The 20,275-nt window shown below is 38.6% G+C and overlaps 1 protein-coding gene across 1 annotated transcript in view; it reads left to right on the forward strand.

Moving 5' to 3' along the window:
- Positions 1–20,275, forward strand: part of COL11A1 (collagen type XI alpha 1 chain) — a 146,510-nt gene that overhangs the window by 48,113 nt on the left and 78,122 nt on the right. The window contains exons 7-20 of the mRNA XM_084866080.1: positions 181–273; positions 2,386–2,640; positions 4,186–4,248; positions 5,623–5,664; positions 6,846–6,908; positions 7,584–7,658; positions 8,703–8,789; positions 10,910–10,966; positions 14,776–14,829; positions 17,383–17,436; positions 17,562–17,615; positions 17,892–17,945; positions 19,540–19,593; positions 19,711–19,755. Of these exons, the coding sequence (XP_084722206.1) occupies positions 181–273; positions 2,386–2,640; positions 4,186–4,248; positions 5,623–5,664; positions 6,846–6,908; positions 7,584–7,658; positions 8,703–8,789; positions 10,910–10,966; positions 14,776–14,829; positions 17,383–17,436; positions 17,562–17,615; positions 17,892–17,945; positions 19,540–19,593; positions 19,711–19,755 (1,050 nt within the window). The remainder of the gene's footprint in view (positions 1–180; positions 274–2,385; positions 2,641–4,185; positions 4,249–5,622; positions 5,665–6,845; positions 6,909–7,583; positions 7,659–8,702; positions 8,790–10,909; positions 10,967–14,775; positions 14,830–17,382; positions 17,437–17,561; positions 17,616–17,891; positions 17,946–19,539; positions 19,594–19,710; positions 19,756–20,275) is intronic.

Raw genomic sequence — 20,275 nt, forward strand, 5'->3', positions numbered from 1 at the left:
GCGAAGCCAAAGCAATCAAGATCTGTCCTAGTCCAGCAGGAAGATCTGTGATGATGATACCAATAGACCAGCCCCCTCTTTGGCTAATCCCATCACCCCATCATGCTAGATCCCGATTTTAGAAGATCTGGGGTCGTGTCTCAGTTCCACTAACTGCGTTTCCATTGCCTTTGTTATCAGGCAAACATCGTGGAAGATTTCCAAGAATACAACTACGGGACCATGGGGAGCTACCAGACCGAGGCCCCGAGGCGGGCCTCCGGCACCAACGAGGTAATGCTCCCCCGCAGGGCGCAGGCTCAGCCCCAGGTCTGACAGCGGTCCCTGCTCTCCCGAGATGCCTCCCTCTGGAGGAACACACAGGGAACTTCTGCCAGGCCTGGGTTTCTATCGTCTCACCAAGGTGGGAGGCACAGGGACAAAGGTTCGCTGTTCCTGAACACGGGTCATCCATGGTCAGAGTCAGTTCATGCCCCCACAGCTCCAGCTTCTTGCAGAGGCCACGTTGATCTGGCCGAGGGGCTGCTCTCCTTGCCTGGATGCTCCTGGGCTCCCCAGCTTCTCCACATGGTGAGGAGCGGTACTCACAGCATCTCCTCCCCCGAGGAGAACCCATGAGGGACATTGTGTCCTCCGAGGATGCAATCAGAGTCCGCCCACCTGAGCATCACCAGGCCTTGTTCTAACAGCCGCCTTCTGAGCAAATGCAGTATTTGCTGTTTACAGCTCCGCACTGGTTAGGATGCAGTGTTGATTATGGTTAAAATAACACATTTTAACCTTTCCCATTCTTTTCTGCGAAAATATTTTTAAGGACCTGTAGGTACAAAGCAAGCAGCCTTTCTGAATTTCCTATCATATGCACATTCTGATCATGCAAAAATGAGTGTATGGTTCTGTTTAACTTTATAAAATACCTCCCTTTCCTGGTATAAACAATGGCTGAATAATTGAGTTATTAGAAAATTTATGGGACCCGTGTCCCTGCAGGGAACTCACACTGTGGTACATTAGATGCAGATGCATGATCTAGAACAATGACAATTTAGCCTAAGAACAGATCAATTTCATCTTGTCCAAATTAATCGTTTCCCAAAATGGGTATCTTGATTCAAGATGTTTATTTATTTACGCAAACCCATCCAGTTGTGTAGTTCTCAGCTCTGAACACAGTGATGGCTGCTGGGTAATTGTAGACCCTCCTTGTTTAAGAATTCCTGTGTCTACTGGACATTTCCCTTTAGTTAACAATGGCTACACTTCAGCCACATTCTTATTCACATGACTTTGTGTAATCTACTTATTTGTCCAATATTGCCTTATCATCTAGACCAGTGGTTGGCAAACTGTGGCTCTTTGGCACCTTGAGTGTGGCTCTTCCACAAAATATATACCATGGCCTGGGCGAATCTATTTTGAAGTTTAAGTTTAAAAAATGTAGCTCTCCAAAGACATTTCAATTGTTGTACTGTTGATATTTGGCTCTGTTGACTAATGAGTTTGCCGACCACTGATCTAGACTCACTATATAATAGAAAACAATTTACTTTAAAATGAAACTCAAAAAGTAGCAAAGTAAGTTATTTAATTTCAACTTCATCTAAATCAGAATGGCCAAGAATTGCATAATAAATATGATTTAGATTTTTACTCTTCTTAGGGAATTACTCGTGAGAAAATGAAAATTACACTAAGTTTATGTTTCTGGATCTCCGATGTAGTGTTATTGATGTAACTTTTACTTCTAAGTGAATATTTCTTCTCTACTCTTTGAGATCTGACAGTGATATATTTAACTTGACTGTCTTAAATTGTGAGGATGTATTTTATATTATAGTGGCTTTAATGAACGCTTTGGAGATATGAACCTTCCCTACATGCCAGATACTCCACCTACATATCGCAATGATAGGTCTCAGTATTGGCGTGGATAGTTCATTTCTGGGATCCAGAGTCAACGTTACATGGCTTTTCTGGCGGTTAATTGTATCACATAAGGATGTTCTGCGAGATTTGAAAATTAAGCAATATCTTATTATTCACTAAGCATATCTTATTATTCAAATCTTAAACTCTAGCGTAAATACCAAATTGACTAACAGGGTTCTTTTCCATGGAACAAGCAAATACACATGGGGAACCCATGTGAATATTTGCCTTGGAACTCTTGGGAAACACGTTTGAAAGCCATGTATCCTTGTACATACCCATGTACAGAACTATTTCTCTCCACGATCCTGGCAGAAATAGTGCTCCGACTCACTTGGGCAGCATTCGAACCGCTGCCCCCCATCCCATCCCACGGAACTGTGATTGCAAATGCTTACCTCGCTTCACTAACATTAACCTTCATGTTCTTCGATTCCTTGCGACGTAAATAAATAGCCCAGTCCCACGGAAGATGTGTTTACGGAAGAATATCTAACCGGAGAGGATTATGAGGCCCAGAGGAAAAACCCCGAGGATACACTGTATGAGAACAAAGAAATAGACGGCAGGGACTCTGACCTTCCGGTAGATGGAGATTTAGGCGAATATGATTTTTATGAATATAAAGAATATGAAGATAAGCAAACGAGCCCCACTAATGAAGAGTTTGGCCCAGGGGTCCCGGCAGAAACAGATATCACAGAAACCAGTGTAAGTCCGTGCTACCCTCTGTGTCGTTGTGTGTCCATGTTCATCCTGATGTCTTTCCAGGTTTAAAAGGCAGCTTCCTGCCTTAGCTAGTGTTGCTCAGTGGATAAAGCGCCAGACTGTGGACTGAAGGGTTCTGGGTTCGATTTTGGTCAAGGGCATGTACCTCCATTACAGCTCAATCCCCAGTAGGGGCCATGCAGGAGGCAGCCAATCGATAATGTACCTATCTCATCGATGTTTCTCTCTCTATCACTCTCCCTTCCTCTCTCTCTAAACATAAATAAAAACATTTAAAAGTAAATAAATAAAATCCAGCATGAATTCTCATAAATTTTGAACATTTATCACAGCTAGGACATCTTGATACACTCCCCCCCCTTCCTCCTGGGGACCTGCCCCAGTTGTATCTCTGGCCACAAAGCTGGAGTCTTTGTTGAAACTATAATCTTGAATAGAACTGTATCCAGATTTTTCTCTTCATTGATATGATGAAAATGTGGTCATAATTATTTTGGGTAGTAAGTGAAATTTCTGATTTTTAGACTATATCTTGGTGATGTTCAGTGATGCACCATACTTATTATTATATTGTTATTATTTTAAACTTTTGACCACCTTTACCAATTTCCCCTACTCATTTATTAACTTTAATTTGATGACACTTTTTTAGAAAAATATATTTTATTGATTTTTTACAGAGAGGAAGGGAGAGGAATAGAGAGTTAGAAACATCGGTCATCTGCCTCCTGCACACCCCCTGCTGGGGATGTGCCCGCAACCAAGGTACGTGCTCTTAACCGGAAATGAACCTGGGACCCTTTAGTCTGCAGGCCGACGCTCTATGCACTGAGCCAAACCGGTTTCAGCTGATGACACTTTTTGATGAATGCCTTGCAACAATCATTAAGGTCTTCAGATGTCTTATCTTTCTGTTTTTAAGAAGCAATTGTTCATTCTTATTGAGGATTCAGCATTAACGTCCATTATGCTTTTTATAGTTTATGTTATAGTTTCAGTACTGAAACTTTGAATAGATTGCTATTTAAAGAACACACTTTAATAGGTTATTTTAAATTCATTTAGATAATTTCCTTATTAAAAATACTAGCCCAGCTGGGGTGGCTCAATGGTTGAGCATCAACTTATGAACCAGGAGGTCATGGTTTGATTCCCAGTCAGGGCACATACCCGGATTCTGGGCTTACTCCCCAGTATGTGATATGCAGGAGGCAGCCGATCAATGATTCTGTTTTGATCATTGATGTTTTGATTTCTCTCTCCCTCTTCCTGCCTTTCTGAAACTATTAGGTATATATAAGTATATATATATGTATTTATATATATGTGTGTGTGTATACACACACACACATATATATACACATATACACACACACACACATATATACTGTATGTATATACTACACACACGCATATATATATATATATATATATATATATATATGCATGGTGTAAATATATATATTTAAAAGTACTTAATGGCCTTATTTACTTAAAGACAGGCTGCTTGAATTTTTCACTCAACAGATAAATGGCCATGGCGGATACGGGGAAAAGGGACAGAAAGGAGAGCCAGCGGTGGTTGAACCTGTAAGTACTGGTGTGAATACATTGTAAAGGTTAGTAGTTATTTCACTATGTTCATTGAAAAATCTGTTGTCCACATGTGTATATAGTTTGTCCTTGATAACTTGAGTTGGTAAGGCCATTTCTGGCAAGTGCAATCTCAATAAACCAAAAAATATAGAGTCATGGAACTTTGGGATTTGAAAGTGGCTGAAATGTGTCTAGTCTAATTCTTTCATTTTACAACCAAAGAACCTGAGATTAGAGGAGTTTATGTGCTTCTCTTCGGTGTGAATGTTTACAGGTGGAGCTGTGACTAGACTTGAGCTCTTCCGGATTCCAGGCCAGTTATTTATCCTCTTCTGTCTGAGTGGACATTCTTAGACATATTTTTGACATAGATACAAATAAGTTTCATAGCCAAATAACATTAGCTAATCAAGTGAAGATTAAAAAAAAACAAAAAAAAACAAAAACTCAGTTCCTTACCTCCCAATAAAAAGGCTCCAGTTCACTCCAAACATGACTTTTAAAATGATGTTAATGTTCTTACCAATCAAGATATTGGTAAGAAACATATTCTTTCCGGAAATCAGTGTTCCTGATGCTCTGCCTGCATTAGAACTGAAGCAGTGTGCCCAATCATTGGCTCATGCTCATGCATATCTTTCAGAAATTACAATGACATAAACACTAAAAAAAGATGGTGTGTGAATAAAAGTGAATGTGCTACACATACAAAGACATTATTGGCTATCCACTGTATTTCTCCAAAATCTGAGAAAGCATGCCACGTGCTCAACTAAAGACTTAAAAAATGTATGTTTTACGAATGACTGCCCTTGTTATGAACATTTACAACCAACTTTTAAAAATGACAAAACAATTTTCAGCAGTAGAATCATGAATGCTTCGGAACTGGGTTCTTATCCATAACTAGTACTATATTCTCTTATGTACTTAAGAGCTTATCTCATGTTTATCTCAGATTCTTTTGTCTGGACTTTCCTCCCCTTTTCTGAATTAAAGTATTTGGGTGTCACTTCCATTCTTTCATTCACACAACCAGTATCCGCCTGAAATTATTCCGGGAGCCGGGGACAACTTGGTCACATGCCTTTGTTTTCCTCTTCTTGGAAGCACTTAGCATATTCCCCTGGCCACATTACTGATCTGAATATGTATATGTTTTCTAACTAGTCCATAGATTCTCTGAGGACGGGACCATGTCTTCTATCATTTGAGTTTCTGTCCTTCCTCATGCAAAAGTGTCTGCGATTGGTTTTATGTGGTAGGAAAAGAGAATTCACGTGTTAAAATGCTTTCGTAGAGCCAGCCAGGTAAAAGATGAACCAGTGACACTTTCCCTAGAAAAGAGCCTGTTTTTCCTTATTCCAGGGAATGCTGATCGAAGGACCACCAGGGCCAGCCGGACCTGCGGTATGGAAATGTTTTATGATTATTTTTGTCTTGATTTTTAAAAATAATCAGATATAAGATTTCTGCTATGTTATTGCATTGACATATTTCCGACTAATTTGAGTATTTTATTATAGAGGCGAATATTTGTTAGAGGACCTGGGCCTTGAATTGCTTTCTGATTTGGCTATCCAAATGATATTCCTTAAAAACAAACAAATAAACACCTTTATGGTTGAAAGCATTACGGATGTCCCTTCTTCCCCCACTGGCCCCTTCTAGCCGATCCTCACCTCCTGCCCAGGTCGCTACCCCCCATCTTCTGTGTCCCCGGGTTATGTATATATTCATACAAGTTCTTTGGTTGATCTGTTCCCACCCCCGGTTTCCCTCTGAGATTCTTTGGAGAGCAGTGGAAATATATTTTGTTTTAAACATTTTTGTTGCTTAAATCTCTCTGCATCCAACCTCATTTCCAACCTCTATCTGAAAATTATGCAAGTAAAAGAAAAGCCGTGGCAATTTTTATGGAAAAGAGGTAGACATATCTCAGTGAATGGGGCCCAGGGTCCTAAGGGAGTGTAGCTGCCTTGTCTGTGATGGAGTGACTACCAGCTTCTCTCATCCTTCCCCATGAGGCTGACAGCACTCCCGTGTTTTTATTCTCCAGTAGTTGTGCTGACCTGACTTTGTTCTGACATCCTCTGTCTTTTGTGGGATTAATTAAAATCTCATCATCTGAAAGAAGTATTGTTACCTGTGGCTTTAAATATTTTTACCCATAAAAGAAACTATGAGAATGCCTCCAGGCTAAAGGATGCCTACATTTCCACATTGCTCTCACATACTTGAGGTCTAATCCTAGGAGTCTAATCCTAGGAGTCTACCATTTCTTCCATAAGACCCGGGACCAACATCTACCTCAGGGACGTGACCTTGGGGAGTTCTCCTTCCCTGTGTTTCCCTGGACTGTCTGCCTCTACCGGGAGAGCAGCTTCTTAGAGGAAGAGTCCAGACAGCCACAAAGTGGTCCCTATATGTTGTCTGTTCATAGGAAGATAAATGGGGCGATTGTTTGAGAGACAATTGTATGGTCATGAATGATAAATGAGCTCTTCTTTGATGTTGCTCGGATGGATGAACTTGCCTGCATCCTAATGAGAGCAGAAGTCTGACTCAGATGCTGGTTTCTCTCTCTGTAGGGTCTTATGGGCCCTCCCGGTCTACAAGGCCCATCTGGACCCCCTGGCGACCCTGGCGATAGGGTAAGTGAAAGAGCTCCAATATATCCCATAAGTTTAACATGTTATTCTTCTCACTGCGGTGGGGTGGTGTTTATACATTTAATGTCGCGCACTGTTTAGGTTAACTTTTCTAACTATGCTTTTAAAAATGAAGGTAAAGAACATGTATGTTATTTCTGTGATAATGAGTGAGAAAACGTATTATCCATTTCCATATTGACCTGAGCCTGTTACTTTACATTCAGTTCTTCAATGTGAATTCAGACAGCATTTCTAGGAACTGCCACAGGAACTGTTTAGTGGGAGGCTGGTAGGGTCTGAGCTAATAATCACCATCACATCCTGGGTCACATGGTGGAACAGAACTTTTATGTGAAGTCTCCCCAAACTCTTCATGCAGAATCCCATCCCTCTGCTTTTGGGGTGTTTTTTTGTTTGTTTGTTTGTTTGTTTGTTTTGTTTGTTTTTTTTTTTACCATCCTTGTGTAGCCTATAACTTTGCACATTATTAAAATGACGTTAACTGGTATAATGAAATACAATTCTTCCTAGGTATTCTTATTAAAAGGAGATTAACGAAGGAGGAGAGAACAGATGCAAACAAGATAATGTAGACTTATTGGAAGTTATTCAGTTTCTAATAAATTTGATTATTTCATTCATTTATTAATTTTGAGGATTTTATTTACTTTCTAGGGTCCTCCTGGACGTCCTGGCTTACCAGGGGCTGATGGCCTACCCGGTCCTCCGGGTACCATGTTGATGTTACCGGTATGTTCTTTCTTATTGCTATGGAGAGGACTTAACATTTGTCATCCTGTGTCTGAAAATGTTGTTGGACCATAGTACAGAGTGGTCAACTAGAAATGATCCTATGAGGTAGAAAATCAAGCAGCCTTTGGGAATTATGATAAATTTTACTGAAAAGGACATCTAGTAAATATCGATCTCTACTTTAGTATTAAGGTTTCAGGATTTGATTACACTTTTGATAACAAAGCTGAGAGTTTTTTCTTAATAGCCCCAATCATGTGCTTTATCCTGGTCATATGATTAATCTGTATTTCACGTGTTAACATAATATTAATATATGTTTCTCACCATATAGACAATAGTTGATACTTTTGAAAGCAGATATCTCTTTATGTCACTATTCATTGCTCAAAAGTTATTTGCTTTACCATGAGTCTCCTTTTAATGCTGCCCTGCCTCTCTGGGGAAAATGATTTATTTATGTAAATGCAATAAAATTGCAAGTAATAATTATGAAGAGAGAAATGGGCTCATGGTGCAGTTTTAAGTTAAAATTTAAAAGAAGCTTTAGAATTTTATGGGGAATATCAGTAGGATCGGTTTTTAGTAAAGAAAAGGTAAACAAAATAAACATATCTCAACGAGTCCACTGTGTTCACAGTGATTCCAAAGTTTTACTCAGTGAAGTAGCAATGGCCTGTGACCACCCCAGACTTCTTGCATTTGGGATTTTTGCAAATGGATGAACAGCATGGGTACCAAATGTGCACATGGAAAACGTCTGATACAGATTCCAGAAGTTATGGCATTTAACAGTGGAAAGAAGTCTCTAGTCTCTTTTACGAGTGGTAAAACGTGGTCTAGAGAACTTGCATAATGGACAGAAGGAGACTTTCTAAAAAAAAAAAAAAAAAAAAGAAATCTAGGAATCATGATTCTTGATGGAGTGACCTCGGACTTTTGTAAATCCCCGCTCTCCCAAGTCAGTGGCTTTTATCTAGTAGTTAAGGCCCTTATTTGGCAAAGGCTAATTTTGAGTTTCTTCGTGTGACCTTCGCTTAGTTTCGCTATGGTGGCGGCGATGGATCCAAAGGCCCAGTGGTGTCTGCTCAGGAAGCGCAGGCCCAGGCCATCCTCCAGCAGGCTCGGGTAAGAAGAATGAACGTGTTTCCCCCTAACCCGATTCTATGCTAAATTGTGCGCACGTGTGTGTGTGTGTTTGTGTGTGTGTGTTTGTGTGTGTGTGTGTGTGTGTGTGCGCGCGCTCCCTCATCTGGAGGGTGCTATTATTTTGAACAAAATACTTACTGTTGTGTAGAATATTAAATATAGATGGAAAAATGCTAAGATTATATCTTTTGTCCACTAAGATTTTTTTTCCTTAATTGAGTATTCAGTGATTGGCCTTGGCACGGTTGCCTTAGATAACTCTGATAATAATACTCACGCCATAACACACACGTTTTTTAATTTGTTTTGAAGAGTCCTGGTGGGTTTCTGCCTAGCACTCTCTATCTGTCACATTCACTTCTTCCTACCATAGCAATAATTAGATTTATTGCAATTACATTATACATAAGTAAATCAAAGAGGGGATTGGGAAACAGCTTTAAGTCATAGTGTAGTTGTAGTTGTTTTTTTTAAAGAAGAAAGGAAATAAAAGGGCTAAATTGGTATGGTTGTGGGTACCCACCTGCTAAGCGATGTAAATTACTATGTGATAACGTTGTTTATCATCATAAATCTGAATGTATAAAATATCTGAAAACATAAGATTAAATTCATTATCAATATTTGTTGACATATGTACCAGTCTATTCACCTAGACTAGAACTATGCCATTATGTGGTGACATCATGTATAAAGATAATGAAATGAACAATTTAAATATTTGTTTACTATAAACACATATAAAATATTGAAAATAATTTGTTAATGATTCCTACAATTTGTCTTGTAAATTGTATTACTTTGAACAAATTTAAGGTAATTATTTGAGTTTAAACATTTTTTGAGGCCACTGAATTCCCCATTTTATTAGTCCTTGCAACCTATTTGGAAATAGGTAGCAAGCATTATAATTCCAATTTTTCAGATATTTAATCTCAAGGATTAAGAAGTATATTGTCAAAAATCTCATGGTGAGTCAGTAGCAAAACTTTGGAGATCCTACCGTTTTCATCTTGTGCACTTTTCTAATACGATTTTACATATTATTTCTATTACTGTATTGTTTTGGATATCCGTTTGGATAATCTAAGTATTCACCTTTGCAATCACTAATATTCAAAACTCGCACACCATACTAATTTAACATCTATCGGATATTTATTCATTGTACTCTACTTGTTCCAGCTTTTCAAGTATGCTAATTTCACATTTCTAATTGTCAATGTCAGTAGTGCATGTAATCCGTCTCCCATGTCAAAAAAAAAAGTGTATCGCCATTACTCCTTTGATCAATTTTGCATTTTTTCACCCGGCTTTTATTGTCATAGTCTTTCCTAAAATATGGCTAGACAATGTTTACCTAAAAGTATTTTCACGTCCCGAATGGTTCAGGGTTCCAGTTCAGGGTTCGGGTTTTGGAGGCCGTACACAAATGAGAAGAGACTAGAAAAACATTAATTTGGGAAATGGGGGCCAAACAGAAGTCCAAGAGAGGACTACTCCTCGCTCTGGCTTCTCCATCCCCTTTATTAAGATTATGGGATACACCTGTCCCTCAGGCAGGAAATTCCAATAATAGCCAATCCTAAGACTAACAGGTGGAGGCTGCTGCAACTACCAATGTCTCAACCAAGCAATGAGTGATTGGCCCTGACCTTTCAGAGCAATTAAGGTTGACCAGCCTTCCCGATTCCCCGTTCACACCTCTCTACTAGTGAAACAATGATCAGCTTCCGGCAGAACCTATGCATTTAAGAGAGGTCTATGCATTGTTCTAAAGTACACTTCAGAGTAGAAAACTATATCAGATATTAGATTTCTTATTCTAAGATCTAGTTTAACCGTTTTTTTATTGAATAATCTTAGTAGTACGTGATACAAGATTGTATACACTCCAAAGGTTTAAAAAATGTCTGATCCTTATTTAGGTCATTTTAGAAGCTAGCAATTCTTCAGTAACCAGGCACTCTTCCTAGCATGGAGCTATCATGCCTGTGTTGGCCATCTGTCATGTGAGGGTTGCTTGTGCCAATGAATATTGTGGTTGAACAGGCGAGTCCAGTAGGACGTTCCTAACGTTGATGTATTTTATTTTGTAGATTGCGCTGAGGGGTCCTCCTGGCCCAATGGGTCTAACCGGAAGACCAGGTCCTGTGGTAGGTTCCCCAATAAGATGATGTGTGTTTAAATCCCTAAAATAGCAGTTCCATGGGCAGCTTTGTCCAAGCAGGTTCATACCTCTGGCTGGTGACACTGTGTGTGTGTGTGTGTGTGTGTGTGTGTGTTTGTGTGTGTGTGTGTATATATATATATATATATATATATATATATATATATATATATATATATCAACTCATGCTTAATTTTCTTTCCATTTAAAGAATCTATTAGAATGGAGTCCTCAGTAAATTTTGATGGAAATGATTTTTTTTGTTTGTTTCAGTGAAAAGTTCTCAAATCAAGTAAATACAATGAAAAATATAGTCACATATTTTTGTTTCTACATGCAAATGTAATATACTTGCATAATATTTAGAGTTACTAAAATTCAATTTTACATTAAATTGAGACTTGCTTTTATGCTAAACAGAATTTTCCGTAATAAAAGAAAAAGTATTTGAGGCCAGTGAGAATTATTCCGTCATATTAGGAGCAAACAGGAGACCTGGCTTACACTCGAGACTGCCTTCAGTATTCCACACAGTGATCCAGACAGTTGGAGAAATTATTTGTCTTTTAGAGACTCTTGGAAAATAAGTGTTTGATTTTCCTTACTAGCTTGCTAATATATGACGAATATTTTTAAAAGTATCTTCAAATCTTATGAAACTTACTAAATAGTAAGCATTGTAGCAATCCACAAAATGCAGATTTTTTTTAAACCATATTGTTGTTTTTTTTTAGAAAAAAAGAACACTGTAGGATCTCAACCCAAGTTCTTATTGGTTTTAGAATTAATGCAATTATTTGTATTTTAAATATTTGTTTTTCAAAATAAGAAGTCATGTATACTCTGCTTTTATACGATTTTATATGCTTTCGATTTGCTTTGTTGAAATAGGCATTTATAGAAATTATAGACTTGAATGTGAAAATCTTATCTTGGATTTACTTAGTGGACACATAGCAAAACTATTTTATTCAAGTTTAATGAAGTACACTGTCTTCTGTTTAATCTCTTTTATTCTTATTAGGATGAGAGAATAAGTTTTCTACTTGTATTATATTGAGGAGTTTGTTATATAGTTTTATATGTATTTGTAGTTCTCTTAATTCAATCTTGAAATTCCATAACATTTTATATATTTTGAAGGGTTTTACACTCAATCATATGAGCTCATGTGAAACATTTTTTCTGACTATATGTCCCACAGAATTTATATTATACCTAATTCTACATGCATTATTAAGTGTTATCATGTATTTTTACTATTCTGCCTCTCACGGTATCATAAGGAACATGGAAGATTCCATGCTACTTAACATAATAATAGTTAATTAATATAATAATAGTTAATTAATAGTTATGTTAATAGTTAATGGCTACCTAGTGAGAACTCCAATTTACCCGATGAACAAAAATCAGAAGCATGTTGGTGCTTTATAGATTTGGGCACAGAAGGGCTGCCTGTATATTTCATTAAATATATGCTCTTGTACCCTGAACTTGAGTCTCTGATGATACAGGTTCAGGGTTGGAAGTGGCAAACTATAATTTTAAAGAGTTCACCAGCTTGATTCCTACAGTTAAGAATGTTTGGGAAACACTGAGACATATTACTTAAAAAATATTAGTCTAGGGCCTCTAACTGTCTTTTCCAAAAGAACTTTCCTACTTATCATCCAGACAAACACAGCCTAGTGGGTATGTGGTGAGTAAGGGCGGCAGTGAGCAGAAGCAGTAAAAAGCAGAGAAAACTGGCATCTTCTGTTCACCAGCCATTAAGGGTCATGTCGCATGGGCAGAAAGAAACCATTAATGACTGTGTACGCATTTTCAATGTTACAATCAAGATGAATGAATTTTACTACTTACGTCATTGTTATGGGAAATATTAGGTTCCTTAGGTATTAAAGGTAAGTATTGAGAGAGAAAAAGTCGAGTTGCTTCTTTTTACCATTTTTTCTAGTATCCTTCGCTCCAAAACACCCAATTATTTCAGACTTTCAAATATCTGTTAACGCTAGAGTCCAAAAAATTTTATACATTAAGAATCTAAAAAAGAAATAGAGAGTGAGTGCATCAATATCTTAAGACAACTATGTATATTCTTTCAATGAAAAATTTCTTTATTCAATTGTGTGTGTTTTTCCCCCCAATAGACAAATGGGGCTTAGCTTATAAAATATACAGGAAACATAGAAAATATTTTCCCCTCCGTCCTGTTATTCTTAATTATTGCATGACAATTTTCTGAGTAAGTGTTTGGGCACAGTAATTATAATCCGTTGAGTAGGTAACGCTTATATACAGAGGATATAATACAGCAAATTAATTAAAACGAAATCAACAGCCCTAGCATTCAATTCAGTGATTATTAATCCGAGTTAATGTAGAACTCCAGTTTTTCTTTGGAAGACAGTTGGTTAAAGGAATTCTTAATTAGAAGTTTGAAAGTCATTGTTCTTGTCCCTTTCAAGGTTAGAATGTTCATGTTTCTGACTTGCCCTATTTCTCAGGAGTCCTATAAATAGTTATTTTATGTTGGAGCCACCAGGAGGCTCTAGGTAGCTAACATCTTCAGACAGCAGAATTTTAATTTTTTCCTACTTTGATTCAGTGCACTGTTAATCAAATATGAATTTGATTTAAATGAACCCTTCCCTTCTTAGACACACAAAGTCTATTTGAATGGCATGTAGGAACTATGGCCACCAGGTTCAGATGTAATGTTCCAAACCTTTCCAGGGGGTTGAGCCAACTGGTCTTTATTGTTTTTTTTATGTGTTATTGATTTGACTTTGACACACCAGGATTGAAGCAAAACAATAGGGCATTATGCAGTTTTGCCCCAAAGTGGTGGCTTTACTTTGCCCTTTCTTTTTTTAAGTATATTTTTATCAATTTCAGAGAAGCAGGAAGAGATAGAAGCATCAATGATGAGAGAGAATCATTGATTGGCTGTTTCCTGCAAGCCCCATACTGGGGATGGATGGAGCCTACATGTGCTCTGACCTGGAATCGAACCTGGTTCATAGGTCGATGCTCAGCCACTGCGCCATGCTGGCCTGGCTACTTTACCATTTTTTGAGGGCCCCATGGGTCATTAGTGAGAGGGCCAATGAGTGCTTTGAAAAGGAGAACCTACTACTTCTGTGGAAAACTCACAGGACCTTTACAAAATGGTTTTCTGTTATTCCAGTTAACGTGCCTGGCTTTTGCTGCACTTTGTGCATTCTGTACGTGTTGGTAAGAGGTGTTTGTCACAGGACTCATTCTCATAGAAAAATCACAGGCCAATCGAGAAGAATAGACATTAGAATTATCCCGGGACAATTGTGATAATAGCAGTAGTCTCTGTTCTTGATGCTCTGCTGCTGTAGCATGCAGCGTCTGGTAAATGTCTGAGTGTAAAAGCAAGAGCTGTTTGCCACACGCACTCAGCACACACCTGATGCCGTGAGTGTGGTGCCTGTAGGATTCACGTAAGAGCGATGATAAATAACACCCGTGTGTCACTGTGCCTTGATGGTGCACACATTGAGGACAATTTCCATGTGATTGCACGAAATTGACTTCTGTGTGGTTATGCATAAAATAGTCTCCTCAATGGAGCTCACACTGGATGCAGTTGGAGGAGATGCCTCTCAAAGGACTTGGAGATGTTATCCTATTAATACAGTCATGCTAATTGGATGAGGTATAATTTGAATTATGTTTAGTCATCCCAGGTGACAATGGTGGGAGAAGAGTGGGTAGGGAATTGCCCAATTAAATGACTCCATACTCACTCTTTCTCTCCAGGGGGGGCCTGGTTCGTCGGGGGCCAAAGGTGAGAGTGGTGACCCAGGTCCTCAGGTAAAAAACAATTTATGTCACTTATTTCATTTTTGACTTGTTGCTGTTGTCCAGTAGAATAATGGAAGTGTCTGCCGCTTGTTTTAAGAGTAAAGAAATGCTGACACTCTCTGGACGCTCCCATCAGCTCATTTCACTGGGAAATCCTCAGTGGCCAGTTGACTGCCAATGACTTGATGAATTTGAACAAATATTAAAAGAAAGTAAACCAGGATGGGAAGGGGCTTTGTCATATTAGCCCTTTAGAATGTGAATCTGGTTGGGATTGTACATAGCAGGGCAGAATAATGATGGTTTTATTGGTAGCGGCCCTGCCTGCAGCCCAGGTGCTTTCTGGGAAGAGTAAGTAGTCTAGTTTCTCAGCAAGGACAGTTGGCATATTTGACAGGAGCTGACTCCACGGCTGCTGTAGAGCTGAGGCAGCTCAGAGAAATGGAAACATCTGGAGCCAAATTTTGTAGAAGTTCTTAGATCCTACTTGCCTGGTGCCAAATGGAATGTGTTGTTTTTTTCTTTAAAGAAGATAAACAAATAGAGTCACTCAATACATGCACATTATGAAAGATGCCTATTCTAAAAAGCAGAAAAACAAAATGCGATTTTTTTTAAAATGCATTCCTTTCTTAAAAATGCTTCTTTATGCACCCAATAAGCATAACTTCAGGTCCAAGTGCAGTAGCTCTCAAGTGGCCACTGACTGCTTTGTTTGCTTCTTTTTAAAGTCATTTCATTTACAAAATAGTGTTTGGTAACCTTGACGTTTAACACCTATCCTGTTCTTTGCCGTCACCACCACAATCATGAAGATCCATGACCCCCAAAATGTCTGGGGCCACCCCCTTGCAGTCAGTCACATGTGCTCTCTAGCCCTAGCACCCTACACCCCTGACCTGGTCCTCATCACTCCGGTTGCATCTTTTCAGGACCCCCTGTCAGTGACAGCACACACTGCAAGCGTAGCCTCTGATGCTGGCTCCCTGCACTCAGCACAGGGCCTCTGAGAGGCCTCAGGGTGATGAGCGGATCCATGACTCGCTCCTGTCTGTGGCTGAGGACCCCTGTGTGGGTGCACCACAGCTCACTTCCTTTGCCATGAGCACAAAGTCACAGAAGGCTGGGAAAGGCATGTGGGTGATTCAGAAGGCGGCGGTGGCGGCAGCATTCTTTCTGATGCTCGGTCCTCGCTGCCCATAAAGGGACTGGAAGCACTGGCAGCTTAACCCAGACTTGCATAAAAATATTGAAATGACACTCCATGAAACTCTAAGGAGTTTAATATTTTGCAAAGTTTAAGAACTTTTTGATCAAACTTAGCTCTTTTTTTAAAAAAATATATAGATGAATCTGAAAATACTGCAGTAGATTTCAAGGGTTTTGTATTGTATTTTTTTTTTTGACTCCTTGATTCCAAAAAGATGCACATTTAAATGATCATATTCATTAAAAACTAACAAGATTTGTCCTGCTGTTAATTGCCCCTTGCCTGCCAGCTGGGTACAGGGTAGAGTCCTCTCTCGCAATGATTTTTTAAAAGCTCCATTCTCTTAACATCTAAGTGTTAGACACCTTTAACTTTATAATTTTATAGTCAGTGTTTTACAGTGATCATAAAATTATTTGCCATTTCAAATGAGCTACATTTTCTACCACATTATATGCATACTGTTTAAGTTAACTTTAAATATTTGTGGTTAATTAAATATAGAAGCCTATGTAATGATACTGGAACTGCATTTGATCTATGATTGGTTTTGTAATTTTATTTTAAAAAAAGATGTGTATCGACCTCCACAGGAGACTTCACAGGTAGATGCAACATTGCATTGTACTGATTCAGGAGAGAAACACTGAGCATCTTCAGTCTTCACTCTGCGAGGCATGGTGCCAGCCAGTAATTGGCATTAGGGATTGCCAGGCATCCTCTGACATTCTACGGGTGATTGAGAAAAACCTGTGCCAGGCATGGCGCTGAGCTGGAGGAGCATAAAGGAGAAGAAGACAGATTTAGTCCAGAACTGCAACAGTTAACTCAATGGGAGAGTCAACTGTGAAAAATAGGCAATTCTAATCCAGTGTGATAAGCGAAATGAAAGAATACCTAGGAGAGGAACTGCCAAAAATGAAGGGAAAGATGTTAGAAACTAAAGAGGAATGGGATGGATGGGTTAGGAGGGTTTTGAGTCCAGGGAAATATAAAACCCTCAGGTTTTGAGGGGGGGAAAAAAAAAAGAATAAGGATTTTTTTTTAAAGTTGTTTAAAATATCACTGTGTTCCTTTTGTATAAACTAAGGTGCATGTTTATATAAGCTTAATAAAATAATACGACTCTCCTGCAAGAAGTCATTTAGAAAAATGGATTCATTTTTAGTTCATCTGGACTGATTGTCTTGTGTTAAACCAATTAAGACATAAACTAAAGAGAAAAAGATATTCAAAAAATGATTAAGGTAAAGTCAATTGGATATAAACTCTTAGAACCGTGTCTGTGGATGAGATTGGGTTTACTGGTGAAGAATGTTAGAAAATGAACTAATTGTGACGCTTTGGCACAGGGTCCTCGCGGTGTCCAAGGGCCACCTGGTCCCACGGGGAAACCTGGCAAAAGGGTAAGCTCGGCTTCAATAGGGGGCTCCTGGAGGGATGCCGGAGTCATCGGCTCTTTTGTCGTGTTCTCCTCTGTGCTAGTCAGAAAATTCTAGCTTTTGCTTAATCATGTTTTTGCCGTTATCAGGGTCGTCCAGGTGCTGATGGAGGAAGAGGCATGCCAGGAGAACCTGGGTCGAAGGTCAGGAGCTGGGCTGTTTATATATTCAGATCCTGTATGTCCCTTCAGCCCTCACAATTTTGTGTTTTAAAATATCTTTCTTGATATAAAAGACTAGTTCACAGTGAGATTATCCCACAGAAACTTAAAATGTGATGATGATGGTGGTGGTGGTGGTGGTGGTGGTGGTGGTGATAGTGATGGTGAAAATGATGATAGTGATGATGAAGATGGTGATGATGATGATAATGATGTTAGATGATGATGATAATGTTCACGATGATGATGATTTTATAGGGGGATCGAGGCTTTGATGGACTTCCAGGTCTACCCGGTGATAAAGGTCACAGGGTAAGATATACCATTCTGTTACTTTTATATAGAGATAATACAAGAATATTAGGAAGTATTTTAGAATTGATAAACTCTAGGAAGATAGAAGAAAATATACTATTTGTAAATCCAGTTAGTGATGACACCTATATGATAAAAAAATAATTAAGGATTTTTAAAAAGAAAAATAGAGTTACATATGCAGTCTATAATAATAAAAGTATAATATGCTAATTAGAACGGACAACCAAACGACCTTCCAGATGTCCTTTTGGACCACCTTCTGGATGATGCCGAGGCTGTGAGGCCAAGCCTCCACGGCTGCGAGGGCCAAGCCCCTTGCACAAATTTCGTGTATCGGGCTTCTAGTAACAAGATAAGTTCTTTGTTTTTAGATTTTAAAATACTCATTTTATATAAACATAAGTTGAGATGGAATTTTTATTTACATGTATGTAGAAAATATAATTATAGAAGAACAATAATTTACGGATTTAATTTTGCCTTCCATTTTTTTATAATTGCCTTAATTTTTCTTTTAGCCTTCCATTTTCCACTTGCAGAAATATACTCAAAAGAAGACATTTGTAGACAATCTGTTATTAGTATAACAATATCCTGGACACTTTTATTATACTAAATAAGAGGGTTCTGGTAGACAGAGACACCACAGCTATTTCTTTGCTATAATATAACCTTGCAACCCAGCGCAGGAGCTTATAATTGGGTGGGGCTAAATAAACATCACTGTAAGCAGCAATCCAGGAGGTATTTTTAGTGGGATATTAAGCAGAGTCAGTCTCTCAAAAAAAAAAAAAAAAAAAGATCAGTTTTGGATCTTTACAATTTTCTTTTCTAGAAGTTAAGAATGAAGGTAGCATAACCTTTAGGTAAATTGGAGAATATATTTTAAAAAGAAAGAAGGAAATTAAAAAAAAAAAAGAGGAAAGAAGGAAGGAAATAAGAAAGGAAGGAAGAAGACTGGTTGCCTAGCAAGATAATGTATGCATACCACATGTCAAGAGAAATACATAATTTTGCTTTAAAAAAAAAAATCCCAAATTCCTTTAGTATTCTAGAGTTGTGCTGATTTCATATGAATTATTTTAGAAGCAGAAAATTTTTAAATGAAATTAAAATCACCACAGGGTATCCATGTTTGAAATAATTTTCAGCAAAATAATATTTTAACCATTTACCTTATAATAATCCCATGTCTGGAAATTATTCTGAGTGTTTAATTGAAGCTTTTTTTGTTTTGAAAATCAAGGGAATGTTTTCCTAGCATGCTGTTGTGATACCCATTCATGTCAAATGCTGGCTTACCTGGGAGGTGCTCTGAGGAGGGCACTGAAGCTTAAGGCTTCCCTCCGAAGGCTCTGTTCCGTTTGGTAGGGGAGCTACAGAACAGACCTCTAAACTAAGGTGACCAGACGTCCCGCTTTTGGCGGGACAGTCCCGATTTTTAACAATTTGTCCCGCGTCAAATTTGGACTCGGGACAAATTGTTAAAAATCGGGACTGTCCCGCCAAAAGCGGGACGTCTGGTCACCTTACTCTAAAACCGTCTACTTAATTTCATGTTTGAATGACATTTGTGTTTATTTACTAGGGTGAACGCGGTCCCCAAGGCCCTCCCGGCTCTCCCGGGGAAGACGGAATGAGGGTACATGAAACTTTATTTTTTATGGAAATGTTTCGGATTAAACCTAAGAGAACAGAATCACATAGGAATGACACATTGTCTGACTGTGCTTCTCTCCCATTCATTCTGCAATGACAGGGGGAAGACGGAGAAATTGGACCCCGGGGCCTTCCAGGGGAAGCTGTAAGCAACTTCCGTTCTTTGTAAATCACACCCTGTGTGGAGGAATACTGAGTGGGGCTGCTCTCGTAAGGTCAATGGGAAAGGCAGGTGACTCTTAATTACCTAATCACCCAGGTAATGATTAAGTCAGAAAATGAAAGGACACATTGCGCTTTTTCCATTATCAGTTCTTAGACATTGGAGAGACAAGATATGTAAAATAGAACATCTTGTCAGACAAAAACCCTTATCTGGTTTTGGTTGCTGTTTCATTGTTTTGTTTAGTTTTTTAAACATCAGTAATAGCTCCAGAGCCCATTTGGGCATTTAGGATAAATGAAGCTTATTACCAGTAAAACACTACAACAGGAAGTGCTCAGTAAGCCAGAGAAAAGAATAAAGTGCTGTAGATTCTGCTTTCTTCCACTGAATTTTACAAATGAAAAGGAATTGGGGCCTTAACCGGTTTGGCTCAGTGGATAGAGCGTCTGCATGCGGACTCAAAGGTCCCATGTTCGATTCCAGTCAAGGGCATATACCT

The sequence above is a fragment of the Pipistrellus hanaki genome (genome assembly GCF_964339955.1).
Source record: "Pipistrellus hanaki genome assembly, chromosome: 18".
Lineage (NCBI taxonomy): Eukaryota > Metazoa > Chordata > Mammalia > Chiroptera > Vespertilionidae > Pipistrellus > Pipistrellus hanaki.